General features: G+C 55.3%; 1 protein-coding gene across 1 annotated transcript in view; it reads right to left on the reverse strand.

Moving 5' to 3' along the window:
* The window catches only part of DTX4 (deltex E3 ubiquitin ligase 4), a 32609-nt gene extending 21234 nt beyond the window's left edge, over nucleotides 1–11375 (reverse strand). The window contains exons 1-2 of the mRNA XM_021684871.1: nucleotides 11165–11375; nucleotides 2401–3124 (exon numbers count right to left, since the gene is read on the reverse strand). Of these exons, the coding sequence (XP_021540546.1) occupies nucleotides 2401–3124; nucleotides 11165–11375 (935 nt within the window). The remainder of the gene's footprint in view (nucleotides 1–2400; nucleotides 3125–11164) is intronic.
* Between the last annotated feature and the right edge of the window lie 42 nt (nucleotides 11376–11417).

An 11417-nucleotide genomic window follows, 5' to 3' on the forward strand; every position in this document is an offset into this window, starting at 1 on the left:
CCTCTCCCGCCCTCCCTGGTCTTCCTTTTTTCCGTGGGAAAGTTGCTTGAAGAGCTCGCGGACAGGGAGAGGAGGGGAAGGGGCCAGTCCACGACAGAAGGTCGACGGCAGTGCCGCACAAAGGGGACAAGCACGCTAATTAAATGGCCAAGAAAGACTGGAGGAGAAGGTGGTGGTGGGGGTGAGGGTGGTGGTAAGAGGTAGAAAAAGGAAAGGGCTGGAAGATAGAGGGGTAGGGCGGGGCCTCCCCTGTCAGGAAAACAGAGCAGAGAAAAAAGCTTGTTTCTATAGCCCTTTTGAAGGGGGGCGCTGCCCGGACCTCCGCGCCATTCTCTCGCTCCAATTCCACTGGCAGGCAGGGGGAATAAAGCGGAGAGATGAAGAGCTGCCGTCTGGCTCCCTGGGTGAGATTTAAAGTGATCTGGGAGTCCTTCCCTTCAGTTATGGCGTGAGGTCACTTGGCATTTGCCAAGGGCGCCAGCAATGAGGTGGGGCATCAGACTCTGCTCAGCTCTGACTTCAGTTCAGTGACTTTCAATAGACACAGGTGAATAAGAGCAGCTAATACTGACCAAACCCTTCTTAGGTGCCACACATTGTGCTAAATCTAGACACGGAGTATTTCATTTAGTTCTCGTGACAGCCCTGAGAAGGAAGGTACTATTACTCTCCCATTTTACAGATGAACAAACTGAAGACTGAGGGTGCATAATCTGCCCCAAGTTACACACCAAGGTACTTGAGTTCCCGCCTGGGTTGTCAGGCTCTGGAGGCTGTGTTTTTTGTCCACTATCCGAGCCTCCCTCTGCCACACAAATAATTACCCCAGAACTCTGTCAGAGGCCCCCAGGAGGCTGCTGGCTGACCTGGGGAAGAAAGAGAGCAGTGGTGTGGTTCAGGTGCCCATTCCCCTCTCCCAAATATTCTGCCAGCTCAGAAGTAGTCATAGGAAAATCCCATGCATCTGACCAGCACTTTACCATTTATAAATTGCCTTCACATACAGCGAGGAGCTGAGCTTTAGCCAAAAGGGCAGAGGACGAGGGGAATAAACCCTGGGCTCCAACCCCCACTCTATGACACCTGAGCCGTGTGGCCCTCCTTGGAAAGTTAATTCTGAGCTGGTGCCCATGCCTGACACAGGGCCAGGGAATGAGGTAACACTGGAGAGTGCATCTGGTAAGCTCTCAAGGGATGAACTCCCTTTGTGGAGGTTTCCACAATGACTCCATGGGGCGGGCAAGGCGAGCCTGACGATCCCCACTTCATGCACAAGGAAACTGGACCTTGCAGAGGCTCTGTGGCTTCGTTTAGTGGCAGAGGCCGGAGTGAAGGCTGGGCCTCTCCTTCTGCAGCACACCCTCCTCCTCTTTCCTCCCACTGCTGAGCCTCTGTGTGCAGGCAGCCTCCTCTGGGCAGCCTGAATTTCACACTCAGGGGTTCAACCTCACTGCAAACCGCCCTGACCGCCTGGGGTTCAGGGGTCACAGGTGGGGTCAGGCCCTTCTGGAGAAAGGAAGAGTAGGCCATTGTGAGAGGCCCATCTCACCAGAAATCAGGAGCTGGCAAGGCAAAGGCTGTGGGCACCACATGGACCTGGGTCTCTCCCATCTGAAGATTGGGAAGACCAAGAAGATCATAAAAAACAGTGATCACAGAACCCACAGCAACACCAGGCTGTCACAGGAAGTCCTGAGACGGCGCACAGAAGGTACCTGGCACACATAGTAAGTACTCGCTAAATATGCGCTGTTAATTCCAACCTGGAGTTACCCCTCCAGTTTCCAGAGAGACCAAGGAAAGGGGCTGACCTCATGTGGCACCTACTGTGTGCCGGGCACTGTGGTGGGTGCCTACAGAGAAGCAGCACGGCCGAGTCAGAATAGTCTGGCCCTGATGTCAGACTTCCCGAAGTTTGAATCTTGGTCTCAGCCAATGATTGCTCTGAGCCTTTGAGCAAGAGAACCTCTTGATTTCTTCATGGGTAAAATGGGATCGAAATGCCTACTTGCTTAAATGAGGTGATAAAGCTCCCACCAGATAGATCCTGGTGGGAGCCCATTTAGTATTGCCTGTTAGGGCATGGTGTGTGTAAACTTGAACCCTCAGCAGCTAGCCTAACATGGGGATTATCACCGGCATTTACACAGGAGGAAGTCAGGACTCTGGGATGTTAGGGCTCTGTCCCAAATCACATGGCTATGGCAAAGCTATGACGGACCCCAGAGGCCAAGCCCACCCTTAGCCACCACACCATGCTGCCTTCCACCCGCAACCAGAGGGCAGGACAAGACGACAGGGAGCTTAAGTCTTGGCAGCCCCTCTTTCATCTCTGGCCCAGCTCAGTCGGGTCCTATGCCCTTGATGGAAATGCTCAGAGGCAGCCTCGGAAGTACCTACCCAGAGGCGATCAGCACCCGGGACTGGGCAATGGCCAGTCGCTGCAGGTTGGTCCGATTTAAGGTCGCCAGGGCCACCCTTCCGGTCTTGCCGTTGGCTCCAGGGGGACTGGCGGGAGAGCCCGCCGTCACCCCCGCCGGCGTGCTGGAGGCCTGTCGCCGGATCGCCTGCGATGGGACAGTCTTCCCCGGCCCTCGGACGGTGCCCGTGCTGTCCAGTGGCTTGGCCCCGGGACCTGGCGGCGGGGGCAGCTTGACCGCTCCAGGTGGGGTCATGTTCTTGCGGGCCGCTGGGGGCTGCAGGGGCCCGGTACCCCCGTCGGCCACGGCCGCCTTGATGCTCATCACCAGAACGCACTGCGGGCAGGAGCAGGGCGGGGCGGCGGGCGAGGCGGCCGACGCGGGGCTGGCCGGCCAGGACTGGGCCCTCGGCAGGGTGCCGGCGACCATGGGGTAGATGAGATCCAGGCGCCGGCGGACGCGGCGTTGGCGCTGGGTCTGCCGGTTGATCTGGCCCATGGTGCTGAAGTCAATGACGTAGCTAAAGCCGATGGAAGTGAGGTCGATCCAGGGGTGCTGCTTCTCATAGGCGTGCTGGATGGTGATGCCCACTTCCATGTCATAGGGCGTCCAAGAACCGTTGTCGTTCTCCCACTCCCACACCACGCCCTTGCCGGGGGCCGAGGACGGGTCGTAGTAGTTGCGGCGAACTGGGCGGAGGGTCCCTGCCGGAGTGGGACGGAGGACAGGGTCAGGGTCAGCAAGGAATGAAACTGGACTGTGTTCCCTTCAGAGGCAAACGGGAACCAGTCCTGCTGTGGGCAGGCCCTAGGCTGCCTGCTGAGGTATCAGCCTTGAACGAGACTCCTTCCTGCCTTGAGGACTGTGCGGCTGCCCGGGGTGGGAGCAGCTCAGCTCGGTGACAGTGTGAAGGGTGTGGGGCCGTGCGGGGTACCACAAAGAGCACGTGCCCCTTCTTAGTCGGGAGACCTTGGTCTGCGGCCAGATTGATTCACTTCTGAGTTTATGTAGAACTCCCCAGCCTCCTTCCCTCCCCTGAGAAACAGTGAGTCCTTTGCAGAACTTTTGTGAAAATTAAATGTGACCCACTTATTCATTCGACAAATATGTATCTGTATATGCCAGGTTCTGGATCTCTCCTGCACCCTGAAATTTGCACTAAGGCACCTAAAGCCCTCAACACAGAGTAGGTGCTCATAAATATCATATCACTTCTCCCCTACTCTCTAAATGCCCCTGCCTGGAGGGCTATGAAGAGAAAGAACAAAGGGTCACGGAAGCCTAGAGGGCAGAGGAAGAAGACTGTCTCCAGGAAGGCAGCCCCCCGGCGGTGGAGCTAGAGATCCCGCTCCCTGTCCCTTTAAGGGTGCAGTAAAAACAAAAATAGAAAATCAGGTTGAGAGAACTCTCTTAACACTTGCGAGCTTTCAATCTTGTATCAAAGCAGTAATAATGATCATAATAATTTTCTATTTCTCTAACATCTTTCTTTCAAAAGCCCAAACCCTCCTAAAGATAGGATTGTCTTCATTTTCGGTCTCACGGGGGGGGGGGGGCAGGGCTAGTGCAGGGAAGCTGCACAGCAGAAATGAGCCTGCAGCACTGGAGGGAAACTAGGTCTGTAACTCTTGCCTCTTCCTCCCCTACCCACCCCAAACCTGGATTCAGACTCACGCCCAATCAGGGCTCATTTCATGGGTATCAACATCAAGGCTGAAGATGCCAGGGTCAAGGCAGGGTGAGGGGGCCTGGGAGGGCTCCAACGGTGCTTGAATCTCGCATCTGTCAGCTTAAGCTCTATCCATCAAAGTGGTGGGAAAAGGCTCCCCTACGCCGGCCTCTGACCCACCCCCTCCTCCAACCCAGAGGGAGACACCAAGACCAGGGACAGAATTCCATTCAAGGGGGGAAGAAAAGGAACAATGGCTATTCAGGCCTTTGCCAGGGTCATAACCCACCCCCCACCCCAACTCCGAGCCCCTTAATGACCCAAAACATCAACATTCAGAGGCAGGAGGGAGAAGCAAAACAATCCCCTATTCAGCACCAGGACCTCTGCTGGGGGACCTGGAGGGGGGAAGCGGGATGGGAGGAAGAGAGGAGGAAGAGGGGGGGATGGGCAGGAGTACCCTGGTTTGCCTCCATTTCCTTCCTAAATAGCCAGCTTGCTGGGGAGCAAAGCCGATGGAAGTGAGGTCGATCCAGGGGTGCTGGCTTTGGGTCCAACAGTGGAGGCTCTGTCCCTTCCAGCTGTGTGATTAAGCCTCAGTTTCCTCCTCTGCTTGGGCTGGTAGCGACTTCAAAGGGTGGATTTGAGGATTAAAGGAAGGAATGAATATAAAGCGCTAAAATAACACCTGCCATGGGGCAAGAGCTCAATAAAAGTTGGTTGATTATCATTGTAATTTACTTTCTATTATATGTCTAAGCAGGATGGAGGAGTCATAGGGAAAGTTTAGTTCAGAGGGTGTGTGTGTGTGTGTGTGTGTCTGTGTGTGTAAGAGAGAGATTATATATAACTCCTTATACAATCTTTATTATTTGGAAGGCACCTAACTCATCCCATATGATCTTCATGGCAATCCTAAGAAACACCTTTTAGAAATGAGGAGATTAAGTTTAGAGAGCTTAAATGACCCTATTTTATATTCTCTCCAGGGTGGCAGGGGAAATGCACTTGTGCAGTGCTCCTCAATGTCCTCAAGAGGCATTTTTTACAACAGTGGGATCAATCCCAGAGACGCTGGAGAGCTGCCGCAGAACTTCTGGAAGCCAGCTGTGGCTCTCCCAGGTTTAGCTCCCCCATGCCTGTCTCTTCCTCTACTCCCAGCAGACAGATGCCCTTTTATCCTCCTGCATTCCCTCACCTGCTATTCGCCAGGGCTCCCCCCGCCCACGTGCCCTCCTTTGCCATTTTTACCTATTGAAATTGTCCTCATTCTGGTCCTATGCCATTTGCCACCCATTTCCTGAAATGTTCTCCCAGTCCAGGCCCCCCGCCTCAGGAGGTCTGGGGTGCGTATCTGCGTATGCCTGCCTGGTGTGTACCCGGGGCTCGGCATTCTTCATACGGGCCTTAAGTGGAGGCGCAGACGCCACCATCTAGCTCTGTGCCCTAGGGCGGTGCATGGCACTCACGAGGGCTCCAGAAACATGCTGTGATTGACTGAAGACTTCGGCTACTTTTTAATCATTTATCCCATGTTGCTGAGAACCCACTGCTCTGAGGAATTCGGACACTACTCATATAGCTTATAATCTAAAACTAGACAAGTGTGCGAATGACTATTTATGAAGCAGAACATGCCAGAAGAAGGGTGCCAACAAAACGCACGTGGGCTGAGAAAATTCGCCCACATCCCCTCCGGGCTTAAACCCCTTCCGCGACCTCCCCTTAGGTCAGGACCTGACCCTCCCAGCCCCAATCTCTGCGGGCCCGCCTCATGCCCTAATAAGCTCTGGACTTTGGTGCCACACTGGCCTCTTCGAGTCCCCTCCCCCCCCCACATGTTTCTCCTCTCTGGGCCTTTTCACAAGGCTGGTCCCTCCCCCAAACACTCTGGCATTCCTCTTTGCTGCTCATCCTTCAGAGTTCAGCTCATTTCTTCAAGGAAACTTCTCTGGGCTGCCCTGACCAGATGGGATTCCCACTCCTATTTTTTTTCTTTACAGCATTTATCTTGATGTGCAGTCACACATTTCTTGGTGTGATTAATTTGGTGAATGTCTGTCTCTCTCCAGTCCTGCCGAGCGGGTATCCGGGGGGTTTGCTCACAGTTGTATTCCCGGTGCCTGACATGTCCTAGGAGCTCCATAAATACTGACTGAATAAATGAAGGAATGATGGGTGGGAGAACATTTCCAGAAATGGGATGACAAGTATCGTAAAGCTTGAATGAGAAGGACAATTTCAATAGGCGAAAGTGGCATCTCAGTAGAAGGGGCTTTGTGAATAGTTGGGGGGACGGGGTGTCAGAGAACTCTAAGGGGATACATGAGGATAAAAAGGACATCAGTTTATCAGGAGTAGGGGAAAATATAAGACAGAGCGGAAGAGAGACCTGGAAAGTTATGTTAGAGCCAAAGCATAGACGGTCTGGAATGCCAGGCTGTGACGGGTTTTATTTGTAGGCAACGAGGAGCCAGTGAAGTCTGTGACACAGAGAAGTGACAGGGCCAGAGATGCTCTGTTAATTAGTTCCACGTGAGAAGTAATGAGGGTCCTGGCAGTGAACATGAAAAGGAGGTGACAGACTGGAGGGACCCTACAGAGAAGTGGGTAGGACTTGACCTCGAGTAGCTGAATGCTTTCCCAGAGAGGTTCCAGGATCACCTGCTTCCGAATCTCCTGGGGTATGGATGAGCAACACCTTCTAGAGTACCCACTGGCCACTAGGAGGAATCATCAGCCTCTCCGGGGCCTGGGCCTAGGAATCTGCATGTGAATAACCGCCCTGGATTTTCATCATGCACGCCAATTTTAACAGCTGGGCCACATGGTCCATGTGCCTCGACACACTGGGCACCCGAAAGAGACTCCGAACGACAGAGTCGAAGAATCCTGAGGTCTTGACGATGGGCAAGTGGTAAATGGTGGCACGATTTGCAGGCAGAGCAGTGTCATGAGGAAGAGCTGGTTTTTGGAGGGAAAGGCGCTGAGTTCGTTCAGCCCCAGCAGGTTAGTTAGAGACAGAAGGCAGACCTCAGAACCAAAGCTGTGGGACAAAAGAATGTCACTGTGGGATTTCACTTCTCTGATTATTTTCAGAGACCACCGTAATCTGGAATGTGCTGGCTAGTCCTGGCCTCCTCTAAACGCAGGACCATGAACTAGATGATCTGAGGAATCCATTTAGTCCTTGGGTGCAGTGACCCAAAGAAAAGGCCTCTAATGGGATAGGAATAAAGAATGTTCATAAACTCAGCAGGGAGAAAGAGAAAGAAAATCAGTTTTTCCTGGCAACTCAGACACCTGCATTCCAAAGCACCTGAGATGTTTTGGCTCCTGGGAAATGGGAGAAACGCCTTCCAGGCATGACCCTGTCTCAAGGGCACGTTACATCCGCGCATCACTGTGTCAGAGAAATTCCGGGCCTCTCCAAAGCGCCCCTCAGCCCCACTGGAATGTCCCAGGAGGGCAAAGTCCCAGATGTTCTGCTAGTGGGGTATCCCACATGCCTGGAACAGTGCCTGCGCCCCGGAAGTGTTCACCGATGACGGAGTAGAGCGTGCGACACTTGATTTGGCATCTCAGCTCTGCCTTTGACTAGCTGTAAAACCTCGAGCAACTTAATCTCTTCCAGATTGTTGCCCTTCCTAAGATCGATGTGAGGACTAAACAAGACAAAGTGTGCAAGGGGCCTGGAGCATCCCCCACACTGTCACGACCACGTGGGCCTCGTGACACTTGCCTCCTGCACCCCTGTGCTCACACAGGGCAGAGTACCCTGTGGGGACCTAAAATTCAGCTTCTGTCAAAACCGTTCATCTCTCGCCATCTGACCTTTCTCACCATATTAAAGACAAAGGAGGCAAAAGTTGCAGAGAAAACTGTGAGCTGGAAAGGGCTCTGCGTCGCACCAGGCCACTTCTAAGCAGCACCCTCACTGGTGCAGAGACCAAACCCATTCACCTGCCCAACTGCATGATAACAGGACAGGAACCAGAGGACTCTCAAGGCTGCTCTTTGTTCCACAGAGAAAAATGAGGCCTGAGCAGCTAAGGGACTTGTCCAAGGTCACACAGGAAGCCGATGAGTCTGGGGTGAGAGCCTGAGTCCTGTTTCCCCACTCCCAGCCTGGGGCTCCCCACGTCCCACTGCTGGAACCCTGGAGGTGGTGGCGATCAGATGTCCTGGAAGATACAAGGGGCTGGGACGCTGAAGGACAGCACTCCAGTCACTGGCCTGGGACAGAAAAGGTGAGTCCAGTCAAGATAAATGACCATACATGGACAGGACCCAACCAAGGCTCTGGAAGCAGCCAAGACCATCCCCTCCACCGCCCCATCTCCTCCCTTCTTCCAGATTCCCTAGCCCAAAACACTCGCGGAGACCAGCATAGAGTGCAAATAAGCTCAAACCCAGAGTCGGTGTGGGGAGGAAGGGCCCAGGGCAAACAAAGGCGACAGAGGGTATCTGTGACCTCCCAGCCATCTCCCTGGAGACAGGGTGGGTGAGGCGGGAGCCCAGGGGAGCTGAGAGTCTGAGGCCTCCCTCCCGACAGGGCAGGCAACTTCTGAAGAAACAGAGCTCCCATGTCAGGAAATGTCCCCACATAGAGGAGGCAACAAAAAAAGAGAGGACTCGCCTCTAGGCAGGGGACTTCCAGCTCTCCTTTGTTTGTGGGGATGTTTCTGGTTCCCAGCTTCAAACTGTGGCTTGGGGATGGCGGGTAATTTAATTAAACATTGCCAGGGCTTGGCTGAGGTTGCCTGGGCGCCGGCAGTATAAAGTTCCTACCCTGTCATGGCCTCATCAATGAGCTATATTGAGAGGAACTGAGTGTCTGTTGGCAGAGAAGGGGGAGGAGGGGGCTCCGAGCCCAGAAACCCAGAGATTCTATTCTGCTTTGACAAGCTCCTTGACAGCCCAGCATTCCTGGGAATTCAGCCCAGTGCCTTCGGCATCCAGCTCAGGGCTTGGCACTAGGAGAAAGGCGCTCAGTACCCACTCACCCACTGACCACTAACTAGAATGAGTGGATGAAATCTAAAGCGGTCTGAGTCGTGCGCCTCTAAGACAGACTGGAATGTAAAACAGACCCCGAGGCAGTCTTTAAAATGATGCAGGGCTAGCTCTCTGCCTCCAGTCTCCAGTCTGAGGAGCCACCAGGCGTAGTCAGCCTGTCCTCGTGGTCAGACCTGGGCGGGGTGGGGGGAGGAGGGGGGGGATATAGATTCCGTCCCTCAACCCCGTTTTCTCTGTAACTTCACCTCTGTCGAAAGAGCACGCTTCATCTCTGTCTTAGACACCCCTAAACACTGATTAAACTTCACCCCCTCCCAAATGTGGGACAGGGGCTGGGACCTTTATGTCACCAGGGTGTTTCTCCATATGCTGCAGAGATCTGGTCTGAAACAGAAAAGTGAACACCTGCCTGTTTACTCTGAGCAGGACTGAAATGCCCGGTCAGGTGTCTTAACTGCTAGTACTCCCTGGTCCCACCTCCAGGGCTCAGCAACCACCGCACCCCCCCCCCATCTGCTGCCTGCACCCTCACCTCCACAACCTTTACCCCAATTGCCCAATTACATTCTCCCCCTCCCCCTAGCCACACTTAATCCTCTTTCTCAATCTCCCCACATTCCTCCTCATTCCCTCCTCCCCCTGGTCTCTCTCAGCTCCACCACCCTCCCTTTCCCACTAGGGTTTAAGCCCCTCCAGATGCTAACACTTCTGGAATCCTTCCCCCCAGAAAGCTTTACTCAGCTGGCCAGTATCTGCAAAGTCCCTGGCAAAGAGGCTTTTGGGAGTTATGACTAAAGATGGGGACATGAGGGTGGAAAGACGTCCCTTTCCCATGACAATCCTAATTAGCACACAGGATGTGGGGGCTTTCCAAGGAGGCTGGGATGCCCTGCTCAAGCAGCTGTTCTCGGATCCTCTGGGACTCCCCGGGTCATCCTCTCTAGCCCCTCCCCACCACACCTGCTTCTCCAGGCTCCCTGGTCACACTCTTGGGAAAGCGCCGCCAGAATTCCAGAAACAACCTCCCACCCCTGTGAAGAGACTCCTGGAGAGGCAGACTGGTCCCAGGTCCTCAATTAAGCCTGGACACCCTGCGCTGAGCAAAGACAAGCCGCTCTGCCCCGCCGGTGACCACCCCCCACCTCTCCCTGCAGGCTTTTCGCCTTGCTCTGACCTGGAAAACAAGGAAGCGGGATTGTGGTGGCCACAGTGGCAACTTGATTCCCATAAAAAGACAGGGGTTTAGTGCTGGGGACAGTTTCAGGAGGAAGCTTGGGGACCCTTTCTCCTTAGGAATCCACCTCCTCCTCCTCCTCCACGGACAAAGAGAGAGGCTTCCCTGCCAGGCATTCCGGAGCCGCGCCCCCCCCCCCCCCCCCCCCCCCCCCCCCCCCCCGCTCCCCATCTGCTCTGGCCTGTTGCTTCGGCACCGGCCAACGCCACAGCATCCAGGGCGTGCCATGCCCTGGAATCCCCTAGCTCCAGGCTCCCCTCCCAGGGCGACCGCCCTTCCCATGCTAGAGCACCGCGAATGTCCCCAGGGAATCCCTTCTTCTCTCCCCGGGTCCCACCCCGAGGACCCAGCTGTGAGAAGGCATCCCACGCGGAAGGGGCGGAGGCAGTAAAGTGGGTGACGAGGGGGACGTGTGTCAGTCCCAAGGGTGCCTGAGGCAAAGCAGGGCCAGCCAAGGTGTGAGGATGAGAGCAGGAAGCCTTTCCCAGCGGCCGGGATTGCTTGTGGGCTGGGCGGGCCCTCGAATTTCTACATGGCAGAACTTGGGGTCACCGAGCGCTTAAAAGGGGGCGCGGAAGGGGGGGTTAGGGCTCGCTGGAAGCTCCATTTGCATATTCAGGACACTGATATTACTTGCATGGACATTTATTGCAGGGGGATCTTAAGAGGATGGTGGGGAGTAAAGCGCCCCCTCCACAACCACCTCCCGGTGACACACTGCACGGAGTTGCGGACTGGGTGGGTCCCGGTGGGCTCTCGAGGCGGGAGATCCCAGGGCAGGGAGGGGAGGGGGGCGCGGGCGGGGCAGGGGCGCCGGCTCACCCGTGTCCTGGCGGAACTGGTTCATGGACTGCAGGTCGATGATGTAGGGCGCGAGACGGCTGTCCACCTGGCCCAGCACCACGCTGCCCCCGGCGCGGGGACCCGCGCGGACCACCGCCTCAATGTGGTGGCTCACGGCCGGGCTGTAGGGACGCCAGCGGCCGTGCTCGTTCAGCCATTCCCAGACCACCACGGCCGAGGCCAGGAGCATGGCGAGCCCCGGGCTGCGGCGGCGGCGGCGGCGGCGGCGGCG

The sequence above is a fragment of the Neomonachus schauinslandi genome, chromosome 11, assembly GCF_002201575.2.
Source record: "Neomonachus schauinslandi chromosome 11, ASM220157v2, whole genome shotgun sequence".
Classification (NCBI taxonomy): domain Eukaryota; kingdom Metazoa; phylum Chordata; class Mammalia; order Carnivora; family Phocidae; genus Neomonachus; species Neomonachus schauinslandi.